We start from the raw sequence: 13768 nt of genomic DNA, 5'->3' as shown, positions 1-13768 counted from the left end.
CAATGAAAGCCCACAAATGAGAGAGGGCGCCCATCCTTTCTGGGGCTCAGCCCACACACATCAGGGGTGGCTCAACCACTGAAGGTTCACTCGGGTACCTTCATTATGGCAGCACCACTTCAGGTTTCTTCCCACGAGCTGCCTGCATGCCATCAGCCATCGTCAGAAATACCTGCTTCAAGCCCTTCTTCCAGCTCTTGAGAGCCACTAGGATGACTGGCACCCTCTCCAGGCTGGGCCCACCCCACCTCCGTGGTAGGAAAGTAGTAGCTGGCAGCTGTCTCTCTTACCATTCCTCTCAGTGCTGCAATGGCAGGCTGGCCCCTCTTCTCTAGCATGCTTCTTGGTTACGGTAGCATTTTCCACCACCCAGAATTGTTGGAAAAGTGGCCCCTACCCAGCGGAGAGTGCTAAGGGCAGCTTCTAGGCCAGGGTAGAAGCCTCCATAGTCACTTTTAGCAAAGGATCCAGCACCACCCAGGGCCATACCCTTCTCATGGACTGCCTGGTCAGCCACTCCTCCTCCCCCCACACTAGGAAACATTAGTCTGAATTCTTCCTGCTGTTGGGCCCCAACCACCCTACTAATTCAAGAAGATCTCTGAGCCATTGTTCATTGCAACTATCATTTATTAAAAAATATATGTCTCCTTGGAAGGAACACTGGTAAACCAACTATCATCATGCTTACTTCAAATCTTTGCTTTTCTTCCCTGGGAGGGAGGGTTGAGCATTGTCCACAGCTGTCAGTTCCCATCAGAGAATCAACACTCCCCGCTCACCCCCCCTCACGAGAGTCACAATCATCTGTCACTTTATCCCTCTTTGCCTTCCATCCAGTGTACTGCCCAAGAGAAAGCTGCTGCCTTTTCTTTCTTCTAACTCTGGGCCCCACGAGTCACAGTTAGCCTCGTTATGCTGGTAGGATACCTGTGAACAGAGTTCCTGAATGTGGCTGGTAGTGCTTTAAAGTGTCAACCCTGCATCACCTGCGATGGTCCTAACCCAGTTGAGGGCCAAGCAATTCTATGTTCTCCCCTGCGTCATCCCTCCAGTGTGGAGGTGAGGGAGGCACGTTGGCTTCAAAGGAGCATAGTGGGGTGGGGTAGGGCCTGGACCACACCTGCTGCCTGCACTGGCTGCGGGAGGAAAACTACCTGGACCAGTCACTGCCATCAGACTCTGGGAAAAAAGCAACAAGATTTCACAGCTCACCAGTAAGCGAGTCTTAGCTCTACAGCTCAAATTTACAGCGTTAAAGTCTACTTTCTTCTTGAAGAAACAGTAAGCTACCAGCTGTTGGTGAGGGGGCTGGGGTAGGGCAAATGGAGCAGTTGCAAAAGAAAAGAACCCAAATCCAACTCACTACACGGCTGGCCAAGCCTGGTGCTCTTCCACTGTCCCAGCACAGAACCAGAAGGCAAGCACCTCCCTATGCCTGTCAGTGGCCCCGTGAAGGAACCCCTAGCTAAGTCCAGCATGGTAACTCTGAGCCCCAGCTTGTACTCTCTGCCCTCACCAGCCCCTGCTTTCCCTCTGTTGACTGGATGGCCAGGCCTAAGTTACTGCTGTATCCCAGGCCTGGCTCCTTCAGAACCTCACAAGCCTTTAGAACACTGGCAAATAGGATTCTACGCATTCACTTAAATAGTAAAAGTAAAATCTGGAATAATGAAAAGGCTGACACAGTAGCACAACATGGTTTTGGTTTAACAGCAGCTTAAAAATGAACAAAAAGGAAACCTCTCATGCAGACACATCAGGCGGCATAAAACAATAGGCAATTTCATCCGGAGCATCATTAGCCATTCATTCTCTCTTTCTGCACAGGAACGACTGCCCTGCAGGGGCAGCAACTGCTTTAGTCACGTCTCCAATCTCCAGCTCCCAGCCAAAGCCCCTTCTCTTATGCTGTAGGTTGGCCCCACCTGGAGCAAGCCTTAGCTCTGAAGAGAATGACCAAATTCTAGTGCTTTGGTATAGCACTTACTACTGTTGTCAACCCCTTCCCAACCAGGTGGAACATAAGATGTCATCTGATTGGAATATGAAAATTAAAGCATTTCTCTAATAACATAGTACCGTTGATGGACGTCTCCATAGATTTTCTAGTCCCAATGTATGTGAATATATATATATATATTATAGAAGAGTGTATAATATATATATATAATAATTTCTATATATTTTATATAAATTACATATATATATCTATATATAAATAAGATCCTTTCTGTAGCCGTTATGTTGCACCGTTCAGAGCTGCAAGCCGCAGTACAGGGTAGGAATGCCCGGGAGCACCTCCTCACGTGGGCTGTTTCGCTCACTTCACAAGCTGTGCAGTTGTCCAGAGTCTGTCTTTCCATCAGTCCTCCTCTCTTCTCTTTGCTTCTGCTGGGTGTTTATGAGAACAACAACTCTGATGGATTTGCACCTGTGCTAGCGCGTGGGAAAGGTCCATGCAGGAATGGGCACGGTCACGTGATGAGTGAGATGGCATCATCCCGAAAGAGAAACCAAAACAAAACAACATTTTTTAAAAAAGAACAGGACTAGAAAACTCAATTTTTGACATATCTAAAAAGGGGGACAAGAACAGTAGTCATTTGTTCTCCCCGTGGGGACAGGAATGAAGAGGAAGGAGGGAAGAGGGACTTGATTTCTTCTGTTCACAATAGAATGGTTGGAGGGGATTCTTCAGAGTTTTTCAGGGGATGGGACCCAAATGTAGTGCCCAGACTGGTCCTCAATGATTTGTTTGATTTTGTTATAAATCTCTTCCAGTGAGTCACCCTGTACAATGGCTGGAGTGAAGAGAGAACAAAATAAAATTACCAGTGTGCTCCACAATAGTGACCCCAAGCCCAGCCATCCTGCCTCTAGTAACAACCTTCCTGTGATGTCCCCAGGGTGTGATGGATGCTCACAGAAGCATAGGGTCGGGCTTCTTGAGTTCTCTGCCTACGGTTCAGAGCAGAAGTCTATAGCTGGCTAGGTGCCCAGAGCCCAGGGCTGGCCATCAACTGGCAGAGTCAGTGAGCCCACAATGCACGGGCAGTGTGTCGACTGGAAAGACGCTTACTGAGTACCCACTGTGTGCCAGGCACGGAAGCTCCCGTTGCTTTTGCCGTGGGCTGGCAGCCTATAATTCTAAAGCAGTTTCACTCAAAGATTTGGAAAATCCCAGTAACCCAGGGGAAGAGCTGAAAGTCACAATTTCTGGCAAGAGGCAGAGCTCCTAGAGGCCATCACATCTGCTGTGTCAGAGGTCAGCCCAGCAAACAAGGACATACATATGGATGACAAAAGATTCCAAAGACCCATGGTATGTGAATACTTTCTGAATTCTTTACTTGACTAACCCAATGTTATGAGTTTGAATTTACTCACTACCAGCCTGCTCACGTACATCTAGTGCTGTACTTAAAAGGGAATATCCCCCCCCCCCTTTAGAACAGACCTTCATAAAGTACACACATGAAGACTGACAGACAACTTAAAGACCACACTAAAAAACCACCAACGAACATTTACCAACACCAGTGTGTGAGGCAAAAACATTCAGGAGGAAGAGCAGGGAGGGAGAAGACAAAGGAACCTGCAATCTCACAGAACACACGAGAACAAACAGATTAAACAAAGAAACCAGCAAAAGCCGTGCCTGGGAGTGGCTTGTGCTGGAACCTGGCTAACAGGTGACTGACAGGAAAGTTGCCTGCCTGGAGAAAGGTCTGGGTGACTGCAAAGCTCCCTGGGCACTTTAGCTCTATCTAAGTCTCCCTGAGCTCGCATCTGGCCTACCCAGAGGACTCCGGATCCTTACCTGTAAAGTATTCTCCAAATTCTTGCTCCAGTTTCATGGCTTTATCAAACATCTTATTTGCTTGCTCATATGTCTGCCGTCGGTTCATTTCCCTGCCAAAGACACAGAAGCAATCCATTCCCAAGGGAGATCCTACGTCTTAATGGACACAACAAACTGTTCTAGGTTTCCCGAAATACTGCTCAGCAGCCACCTTAAAGTAGACCATGGCTAACTCCCTCCTCAAAACCTCCATGTCTAAAAGCCCAACTAGGAAGGAGGAACATGCTGAGGCCCCCACACAGGAGGAACAGCAGGTACTAGAGTTGGTTTCAGCCTTTCTCTGGGTACTAACCCTGCCCAGCCAATCAATTTTCTTCCCTCCCCGGGGCCAGCTGAGGCCCATGGATACTTACATAAGTGCTTCGATGGACTTGGGCTTGATGAAAATGGCAATGGGGTAAAGTTGTGCTTGCTGCAGTCTCTTTATGGCATTGCCGGAGACATCTAAGATGCAGTGCTTGCCCTGAAAAAGTAGCCCTGCGTTAGCTCATCTAGTCCCTGGCTATTGCTTCCCAAGAAATCCAGTAGCAATCCAAACAGCAGCCTGAGAAGACCCCAGACCCATACATCCTCGAGGCCCCCAAAAGTTCCTGGAAGTTTCTTGTTTCTGTGAAGGTTCTTTATGACTGTTAAAGAGATCTGGTTAAGGCTCAGAGGTTAAGAGCACTGGCTGCTCTTCCAAAAGACTGGGGTTCAATACCCAGCACCCACATGGCAGTAAACAACTGTCTGTAACTCCAATTCCAGGGGATACAGTTCTCAAACAACTTCATACATACAGGAAAAATACCAAAGCACATGAAATAAAATAAGTTATTTTTTTTTAAAGTACCACCTTACAGATTAGTGAAGCTCTCTGCTATGTCTGTGAGGGCCTTCCCTCAAGGGTAGCCAGACCACCTCCTCTTTGCTTACCCTCTCTGCAACTGCCCGCACAGACTGGATGCTGGTCCCATAGAGATTATCATTGAACTGGCCCGCCTCAATGAACTTGTTGTCCTGAATATCCTTCTCCATCTGTTCCCGGGAAACCACAAAGTGGTAATCCTGTCCATCTACCTCGTTATCACGCCGAGGCCGGGTGGTATCTGAAGGAAGGACAAAGAAGGAAGGAAGTGTTGTGTGCTCCAAAGGCAATGATCTGGCTATTAAAAGCTAACTTCATCCTTTCTCACAAGGCTAGAACACAAGACTACTCCAATATTTTTCTTTTTTTTTTTTAAAGATTTATCCATTTATTATATGTAAGTACACTGTAGCTGTCTTCAGACACTCCAGAAGAGGGAGTCAGATCTTGTTAGGGATGGTTATGAGCCACCATGTGGTTGCTGGGATTTGAACTCCAGACCTTCGGAAGAGCAGTTGGGTGTTCTTACCCACTAAGCCATCTCACCAGCTCCCTCCAATATTTTTCAAATGAATGAGTAAAACACTCGGAAAGATTTTGTCTGGCCTATTTCCTCTTCCAAACTCCAGATATTATACACAGGATCCTTAAGGGTAATATGGACCAAAATTTAGTGCTTCCTGAGCAATGGCCTGGTAAAGGATGCAATACTTGGCATTTAAGAAGCCCAAGAAAAGCCAGGCATGGTGGCACACGCCTTTAATCCCAGCACTCAGGAGGCAGAGGCAGGCGGATTTCTGAGTTCAAGGCCAGCCTGGTCTACAGAGTGAGTTCCAGGACAACCAGGGCTACACAAAGAAACCCTGTCTCGGGGGAAAACAAAACAAAACAAAACAAAAGTCCGAGAAATGATTCCTCAAACCACTTTGTGTACAATGACTTGGGTTTAATTCCCAGCACCATAAGGAAACAAAAAACAAAACACTGATGGGTTTGTAAAATCAATCCTGACCATCACCACCCAAAGTCTAACTCCACAGCATGAGGCAAGCAGCCAAACTTACCAATACCACTTACTCTGGGGGCATCCATTGCTACCTACTTTCCTCCCGGAGGCCCCACATGGGCCTGATCCTAGACACTTTCGAAAAAGTAGCATTTCCCAAAGTACCAAACCTGACTCATCTGAGTCTGCCTGGGCTCTTACGTGGCACACAGGATCCAAATTTATGCGGGAACTCAGAGATGAGGTCATCATTGACTCGGTCCTTCATTGGGCCCAAGATGATCACAGGCCTGGCATAGTGAACTGGGGAAGGAGAGCACAAGACAATGAACAGAGGTCCCACAGGACGACCCACCCTGCCTCCACCTCCAAGGACAGAGGCTCTGTGGCTACCACTCAGACAAGGTGAAGCAACTATGGTTACTCTCTGGCTTTTAATTAAAGACTTCAAAGAGCCTTTACACTTGACAATGTAAAGTCTCAGGCAAGTGTGAAATCGACAGATTCAGGAGCAAGTTCCACACTGACCCTAGCTACTAAGCAAGGTTCTTGCAAAGCAGATGCCCAGGGGAGAATCCAGCTCCCTCTGCCTGGGCAGCAACAACTGCCTCTGCTGAAAAAGGCCTTCCTCTGCTTTCCTCGGAAATCCACCCGCCCTCTGGAAGGCATCCTAGCAGTGGGCAAAAGTATCACAAGAGGTGTACGCAGCATGACATCCACCCAGTGATGCTAGGGATGAGCCAGGGGCTGGATGTGCCTCCTCCTCCTCCTCTCCTGCCCCCCCCCAAACTATCCTCTTTACTAAGCCCCATGACCGGGAGACTAGCACAAAGGCAAGACTCTCAGAAGGTGGCTTACTTTCTTGTCGTGTCACTGGCTCATATGACAAAATAGCATCCTCTTGTCCTTCTGCAAAAAGGGAAACACGTCAGCACTTTATGATCTGATGACTGGGTACAGCATTCACCACACCCCACGCCCACCACAAAACAGTCTCACTTTCTGTTGGCAAGAAGGCTAAGGAGCCATTCACCAGCCTTGGGCTGGGCTGTTTTCAGTCAGTGAAATATTGCCCAATTATGGGGCTAGGCCCATAAGTCAAGTCTCCACCAAACCACCCCAAGCTCTAGGGAGTTACTTCTTATAGGTAATAGTTATATTCAGTGGCCCCTTGTTCTGAGAAGAATCAGAGTAGCTCTAACTGGTTGAAACACATCTGCAGAGTCGCTTTACCTGAGTCCAGACCCTAAGGCCCAGCCTCCAAAACTACAGCCTAATGATGTAGGTTTATTTATTTACCTACATCACATTCAGGAAACTGGTTCATGCATGAGCTAAAGTCCCAGCATCCTTTAAGAGCAACAATGAGCCTGCTCTCTGCTCATGGTGAACCCCCATGTCACCTGGCAATGATGAGGCCTTCCTAAAAATGTCCCCAAGACACTTGGTGCTGGGTGCCTGTGGTTCCCAAATGAGCTGACAGCAGTTCTAGGGAAGGCAGCAAGAGCTGCATGGAGCCACAGGACACTTGCTACAGGGCTCCTTCTGAGCCTGAGACTCCTGGGTGGAGTTGTGAAGATCTCTAGTCACTGCAGCTCCTCAAAGTCCAGTGTTCCCAGAGCTTGGGAGATTTGAACTATTACTTCAATGCTGTAGTCATAGAGTTCCCAAGGCATTTGGGGCAATTTCTTTCCTGACTATGTAACCCAGCCAGAAGGTAAGGTGGTCCTAGGAGCCCAGAAAGGCAGATGGAAGGCAGAAGCCATTTTACTTGTGGTCTCTGAGCAAATCTGTCCAACTGGTAGTCTCAGCAGCCTAGAAGCCCACGGCAGGGACCTGATCAGTGGCAGTTTATCCTCCCCAGCATGCCAGGGATGGTTTCAAGCCAGGTCCTAGCTAGAGCTGCAGGGCTTAATCTCTCCCTCTAATCTCCAAATTCCATCCCACAAGGTGAATGAGCTGGCCACAGCATCTCCAGGGGCTCAAAGTATACATGGCTAAAAGGAGCAGCAGGCCTCTGAGCGGTGATGGCAGTGGTGGACACTGGAATGGTGATGGCAGGGAGACATGGGGGAGCTACAGGACACGGGGGCATGACACACACTTACTGGAACTGCTTTCGCTGTCACTGGTGTTGGATGTCACTCCCTCTGCAAGCCAACAAAAAAGAGACTCCAATTCAGAACACACCTCTGAGAGGTCACATGCAGCACAAACTCAAATGCGCCAGGAGTGAGACAGCGAGCGGCCAAACCAAGCAAGTCAGGCCACAGGAGGCCTACCACATCCAGGCCACCAACTGGGAAGCACAGCTCCAATCCTGATGTTCTGGCCACCTCCTCCATGTCCCCAGAGCCCACTCAGTTTGCCAAGTCCCTCCATAGGCACTAGAAGCCTTATTTCCTTTCATAGTGCTTTCTTCATCTGAATCAAGCCAGCTGATTTGGATGGTTTCCAAATCCTGCCTCAGAACTCATCTCCTAAGGCTAATAGGCAGGAAGGAAATGGATAAGGACAGTCAAAGAGAAAAGCTCAGGCATGCGCTGCTCACATATTTCCTCCCAAGACAGAGCCACCAAAGGTACAGAATTGTGTGACACTCTCCAAACATAGAGGCCCATCACTGGATGGATGTAACGATCACCAGGACCACTACTCTGAACTTTGGTGCGATCCACAGCCCTCCTTCTACCAATGCTCAGGAGAACTTGGCTTCAGCAGTGAGGGGGATGCACCTCGATCCACCACAAGACACATGTCAAATCCACAGAAACAACAAGCCAGGAAGACTATCTGGAAGCCAGGCTACCCCTCCCATCGCAGACAGTTGGGACCTGCCTAGCTCAGAGTGTGGGTGGAGAAAGCTCAAGCCAAGAGCTGCATTCACAGGAGGCACAGACATGGCAGCCCTCTCAAAGGACAACAGGCAAATGGAAATGAGACACAGACACACCGAACTATGGAGAGATGCTGCTCGTTTGAGCCAGGACCATAATATGCTGTGCACACCTCCCCAAGGACTTGCTGGGTTGTCTATCACACGTGGCTAGGCCCCTGAGTTCCTCCTAAGGACAGGTCCTATGTCTTCCACCTTTATCCTTGATTGAGGGACAATTTATGTGGACAGAGCCCATCTGGAAGGCTGGACTCTGGATTGGCAGTGAGCAAAGATGGCCGCTAAGGAACCTTCACCTAGGTCCTCCAGCATGGAGATGTCAGCCAGAGCTTTTCTGGGATAAAAATCACTCAGTGGCGCAGCTAGCCCCACCAGGCCAGCTTGGCTTCTTAGAGATGGTCTATGGACAGCTGGCCTTGTGGTAACACCTCAACTCCTGAGACCGCTCAGATGTGGAGTTGGAGTTGGTTCATCCCGACCCTGGTTAGAAGACCTGGTAAAGCTGTGGCTCCCAAGCTCAACTTGACGGCACAGGGTTACTCGGGGGAAGATTCAACCAGCAGGCTCCATGGTCTCCAGGAAGTTCCACATGAGCTGAGCACTCACCCTGACCATGCATTTCCACCCAACTCACTTCTAGGTGGCCGCTAAGCTCCTACACCCTATCATCCAGAGGTGTAGAAAGAACGCAGACAGAAATGCTAGAGATTTGTTAGAATACCAGTGACCATTCAGAGCCAGAGATTTCCTCCTGCCATGGGAAAGGATCTCACAAACACTCCCCTCCCTCACCCTTCCCTTTCATCCATGTCCCCTACATCCCCACCTCCCACCCCATGAGCTCCATTCATGCCACAAATACAGTTAATGGTGTGTAAGTTTGACTTACTCAGGTTCTTTGCTCCATAATAATCGTCACTTAACCCAGGGAAGTCCTGATTTCACAGACAACAGGGACAGAAAGGATCAGGGAAGGGGAGGGAGGGGAGGAAAGGAGAAAACCAGGGAATAGAGAGAAAACGGAGAAAAACAACGAAGGGAAGGAAGAATACAGAGGCAGTTGAGCATTAGTGATAGGAGCATCCAATGAAGACTTAGAACTACAGTGAGGTGAAGACATCTGCTGAAGAAAGAATAGCCCATGTCAGATAAGATGTCTGGCGTGTGCTAGTCAGCTTGTGGCCAGAGTAGACGGGCTTTCTGAGGTAGTCTACAGCCCACATACCCATAGCACATGACAGGCAGCACTCCAAGGCTTAAAAGTACCTTCTTTGAGCAAAGGTGTAATCGTAGAGGCCATGTCTTTGCTTTGCCCTGGCAACACATCTCCCACTGATGCATGAAAGACACATGTCTATATGCCAAGTATACAGACAGAATTAGCATCACCCTGGAAGCTTTCCCCATACTTTGTCTGTCCAAGCCCTTCATAGAAAACTTCTCTGTGGGATCGTGTACAGAGCTTCCCTAAGCTTTGTTTCTGGAGGGCAGGTATCAGAAAGTTGCAACCCTATTGGCAAATGGGCACCCCTAACTGGCTAGGTCATTAAATAGTGACATGTCCCAGGCTGGGCTCCTTGGGGAGGTTCGGGGATAATCTAATAAACTGTGGGAGCATTATCTCAGATCTCTATCTTAGGCTCCCACTGCTCACACGTCCAATCAACCTCCTCTTTCTATATCACTGAGCAAGCCTTGGACAGTTAGCCCTAGCCTTCATCTTTCTGAAGATACTTCATTCTGTCAGGATTACCCCAGGTGGTCACAATCCACATACAGCATGATCATAAACCAGGCGAGCCTACTAGGAGCCATTTCTACCCAAACTAGTCATTCTCCTGTCAAACCCCATGGCCCTGGATGACAAGATTGCTCCATGAAAGATGGAGGAGTGATTGGTAAATGAGACATTTACAGTTTACAATTTCACGATGACATGAATGAGAACCTACTGTACAAAGCTGACCTGGTGTTTAAGATCACTGTTAGAGTAACTTGTTTCTGAGGCATGTGGTAGAGGAAGGGGATTTGGTAGGATTGAATTGGTTCCTAATGCAGCCCAGCATTGTAGCCTGTTCTACCAAATCAGCTTTGTGTTTCTCAATAAATCTTTATTTAGATAATGCTGAGCAACACTGTGTCCACATCAACTCATATAAGCAGGAAGGTTTTCTTGTGATAACTGGCTCTGCAGGTGCCCTGACATAATAGGAAGCCTGCTTAGACACACATGAGCATTCCAGAAGCAGCCACAACCTTCGGGATCTGAGGAGGGACAGGCTCTTCCCTTAACATTTATGAATGAAATTAAGGGAAAGAAAACACAAGAGGTGAGAACCAAGAGAGCAACACTTAGTCCCTTGAACTTGTTCTCTTGAAAAACAATTTTCTAACTCTGACACTAGCTGAAAACCATTCCTGATCACAGGAGCACAGCTCTGTCTCCCCCTTCCAACATAGGTGCCTGGGATGTCCTAAGAGCCTCTAAGTGAGGAGCTGGACAAGTAAGCCCCAACATCTCCCTGTGCAAGTCAGGTTCTATCCTGACTACAAAAAAAGGGGAGGGGCAACTAAGGACGAGAAGGTGGGGCTGCAAATGGTCTGCTTGCTCTCTGGTCTCTGCTGCTACTTACGTTCCTGTATGCTGTTCTCCTGGGCCATGTTTTCTTTGCTCTTGTAAAATGGAAACTTTCGAGAGAGGCGAAAACTCTTTTTACGTTTCGTTTTGATCGACTGTGAAAGAACATGAAGATGGAAGGGAGGGGAGGACAAAAGGAGAAAAAAATAACAATGGATTTTAAAGCATGCAAGAAAAACTAAAATGGAGACAATGATGAGCTAAATAAAAGACCATCTTTCACAAATGAAGTCTATGAGATTAAATGAAAGTTGATGTTAAGAGGAAAATTATGTTTACAGGAAAATGTAGAGATGTTAGATGCTCTACTGAGTCCAGCATCACTCACTGACCTTCCTACAGAGTAAAGGTCATTGTTGCCTCCTAGACACAGCACTAAGGTGCCACTGATACAGTCATCTACTCCATGCCTCTCTTCCCTCTACTGTTCCTCAAGTTCTTTGGCCTTGGCTGCAAAGCTCATAAAAGAAACTGTGTGTTGAGCAAGTCCCCTTGTCCCGTGCTGTCTGAAGGCAAGCAGATGCTCTGGGGATGGACTTCTTGGCAAGATGGTATGGGAACAACAGGTTCTGATCAGGGTCTCCACAGCTCTGGCAGGAGTGGTCAGCCAGCTCCACCCCTTCCGGAGCCAGCCACCCAATAGCAGGGCCACACACCAACTGTGGGCTTTCAGGGCTCCTGCAGCTTGCTAAAAAAAAAAGCAGGCAATTTCCTAGCAGGACAGAGCCAGCCCTTGAATAACAGACAGCCTTTCATGCTTCCCAGTTCTCTTGTATTTCAACCCAAACTCCAAGCCTCTCTCTCACCCTTCTTTACACTCTGGCTGACTGCCTTGGAAGGGTGGGGGTCCCCACTTACCCGATTAGACTCAATCATCCCTGTCCTGGCATGGAACTTCACAGTTTTCAATCGAGCTCGCTCTTTCTTTTCCACCCTGTTTGGGAGTCAAGAAGTCTAGTTACTGCCAGCACAAAGTCTCAGCAATGGGCTGTGGCAGGCACAACAACCACACTGGCTCATTTAGTGAGTACCATCTCCCAAGTACTGGCTCTATCCCCAAAGGTCTAAGCAGGCATCCACAGGGCTCTCAAGTGACTCACAGTATGACAGGCAAGTGAAGACAAAGACAAGGACTGCTGTGCTGGAGGACTACTGAGTCCTAGCACTCCAGACGCACAGGCACTAAGACTGTAGCAAGTTTTTTTTTCTTTTTTTTCTTTTTTTTTTGGATTTTCAAGACAGGGTTTCTCTGTGTATCCCTGGCTGTACTGGAACTCTGTAGACCAGGCTGGTCTCGAACTCAGAAATCCGCCTGCCTCTGCCTCCCAAGTGCTGGGATTAAAGGTGTGCACCACCACTGCCTGGCCAACTGCAGCAAGTTTAAGGCCAGTCTAGGCTACAAAGATTTCCAGTCTAGCCTGTGCTACAGAGTGAGACATTGTCTCATAAGACAAATAAAGCAACCAGAGGGTGGATGGGAAGGGAAAGAGGGGGGGAGGGAGGGTAAGAGAGGGAGGGATAGGGAGGAAGAGAGAGAGGGAGAAGAAGAGAGACAGACAGAGACAGATAACAAGAACAATAAGCCAGGAAAAGCCATGCTTAAAAACCCTGACAGCTCACCTCTTCTTACTCGGGACCACACCAATCTGTTCACTCTCCCCATGAGGAGTCACCAGCCTTGCTTGCCACCACTCATCATCAGAGGCGTTGATGACGTGCAGAATGTCACCATAAGAAAAACTGAGTCCCTGGCTTGGTAGGCAGCTGTCACGAGTCCGATCATAATCAAACAGGGCCCTGAAACAGACATAAAAAGTGAAGAGAGGTCATCCTACTCCTGAATTCTGGGAAACTGGCAGCCAGATAGGCTATTAAAAGAGAGCCAACCTATTAACACAGCACACAGGAAGAGACTGTGTGAAACAGCACCTCATTTCAGGCCCCAGTTTGTGTGTGTGTGTATGTGTGTGTACATGTGTGTGTGTGTATGTGTGTGTGTGTGCGCGCGCGCGCGCGCGTGTGTGCATACACACGTGTTATTCTTCCACAAATCCTGTCTCTTTCGAGCTTCTAGACACACAATAGCAGCCAAAAGTAGGCCCTGTCCCACTGCCTGTGCTCCACCCTAAAATGCAGTGGGATATGAGAGAGGAGATTTGGAAGCAAATGTAAAAGAAAGCTCCAAAGTTCAGGTCCTAGTGAAGCTAGTCTACCATGTACCATCAGGGAACAAGCATACCTAAATGAATCTAATCATCTCATCCCTTGGTAACTAAGTGTGTGGTGTCAGCACAAATAGGAAACTTTGGTAACGTGTTATTTATATATAGGTATGTGTGTTAAAGGGTATGTGATATGTATGCTGATCTTCTGGCCAGTGGTCAGAAGAGGACATAGGATCTCCTGCAGCTGCAGAAACAGGTGGTTGTGAGCTGCCCACCTTGGATGCTGAAAACCAAACTCAGCTCCTCTGGAAGAGCAGCTAATGCTCTTAACTGTTGGACTACCTCTCCACA

The 13768-nt window shown here is 48.2% G+C and overlaps 1 protein-coding gene across 7 annotated transcripts in view; it reads right to left on the bottom strand.

Annotated features, from left to right (window-relative positions):
- Positions 1 to 612: 612 nt before the first annotated feature.
- Positions 613 to 13768, bottom strand: part of Dlg3 (discs large MAGUK scaffold protein 3) — a 53238-nt gene continuing 40082 nt past the window's right edge. For 2 of the 7 annotated variants that reach the window (XM_021188597.1, XM_021188598.1), the window contains 10 exons: positions 12873 to 13049; positions 12111 to 12186; positions 11248 to 11347; positions 7827 to 7868; positions 6577 to 6627; positions 5920 to 6021; positions 4781 to 4953; positions 4219 to 4328; positions 3824 to 3915; positions 613 to 2804 (listed from right to left, as the gene is read on the bottom strand). In XM_021188597.1, coding sequence (XP_021044256.1) covers positions 2698 to 2804; positions 3824 to 3915; positions 4219 to 4328; positions 4781 to 4953; positions 5920 to 6021; positions 6577 to 6627; positions 7827 to 7868; positions 11248 to 11347; positions 12111 to 12186; positions 12873 to 13049 — 1030 coding nt within the window. In that variant the 3' untranslated portion in view covers positions 613 to 2697. Of the gene's footprint in view, positions 2805 to 3823; positions 3916 to 4218; positions 4329 to 4780; positions 4954 to 5919; positions 6022 to 6576; positions 6628 to 7826; positions 7869 to 9503; positions 9550 to 11247; positions 11348 to 12110; positions 12187 to 12872; positions 13050 to 13768 lie in introns of all 7 variants that reach the window. The other 5 variants (XM_029534035.1, XM_029534034.1, XM_021188594.2 and 2 more) reach the window with 3 other exon arrangements.

The sequence above is a fragment of the Mus pahari genome, chromosome X (genome assembly GCF_900095145.1).
Source record: "Mus pahari chromosome X, PAHARI_EIJ_v1.1, whole genome shotgun sequence".
Lineage (NCBI taxonomy): Eukaryota > Metazoa > Chordata > Mammalia > Rodentia > Muridae > Mus > Mus pahari.
The sequence above is the reverse complement of the archived record's forward strand: the minus strand, read 5'-3'. Positions and strand labels throughout refer to the sequence as shown.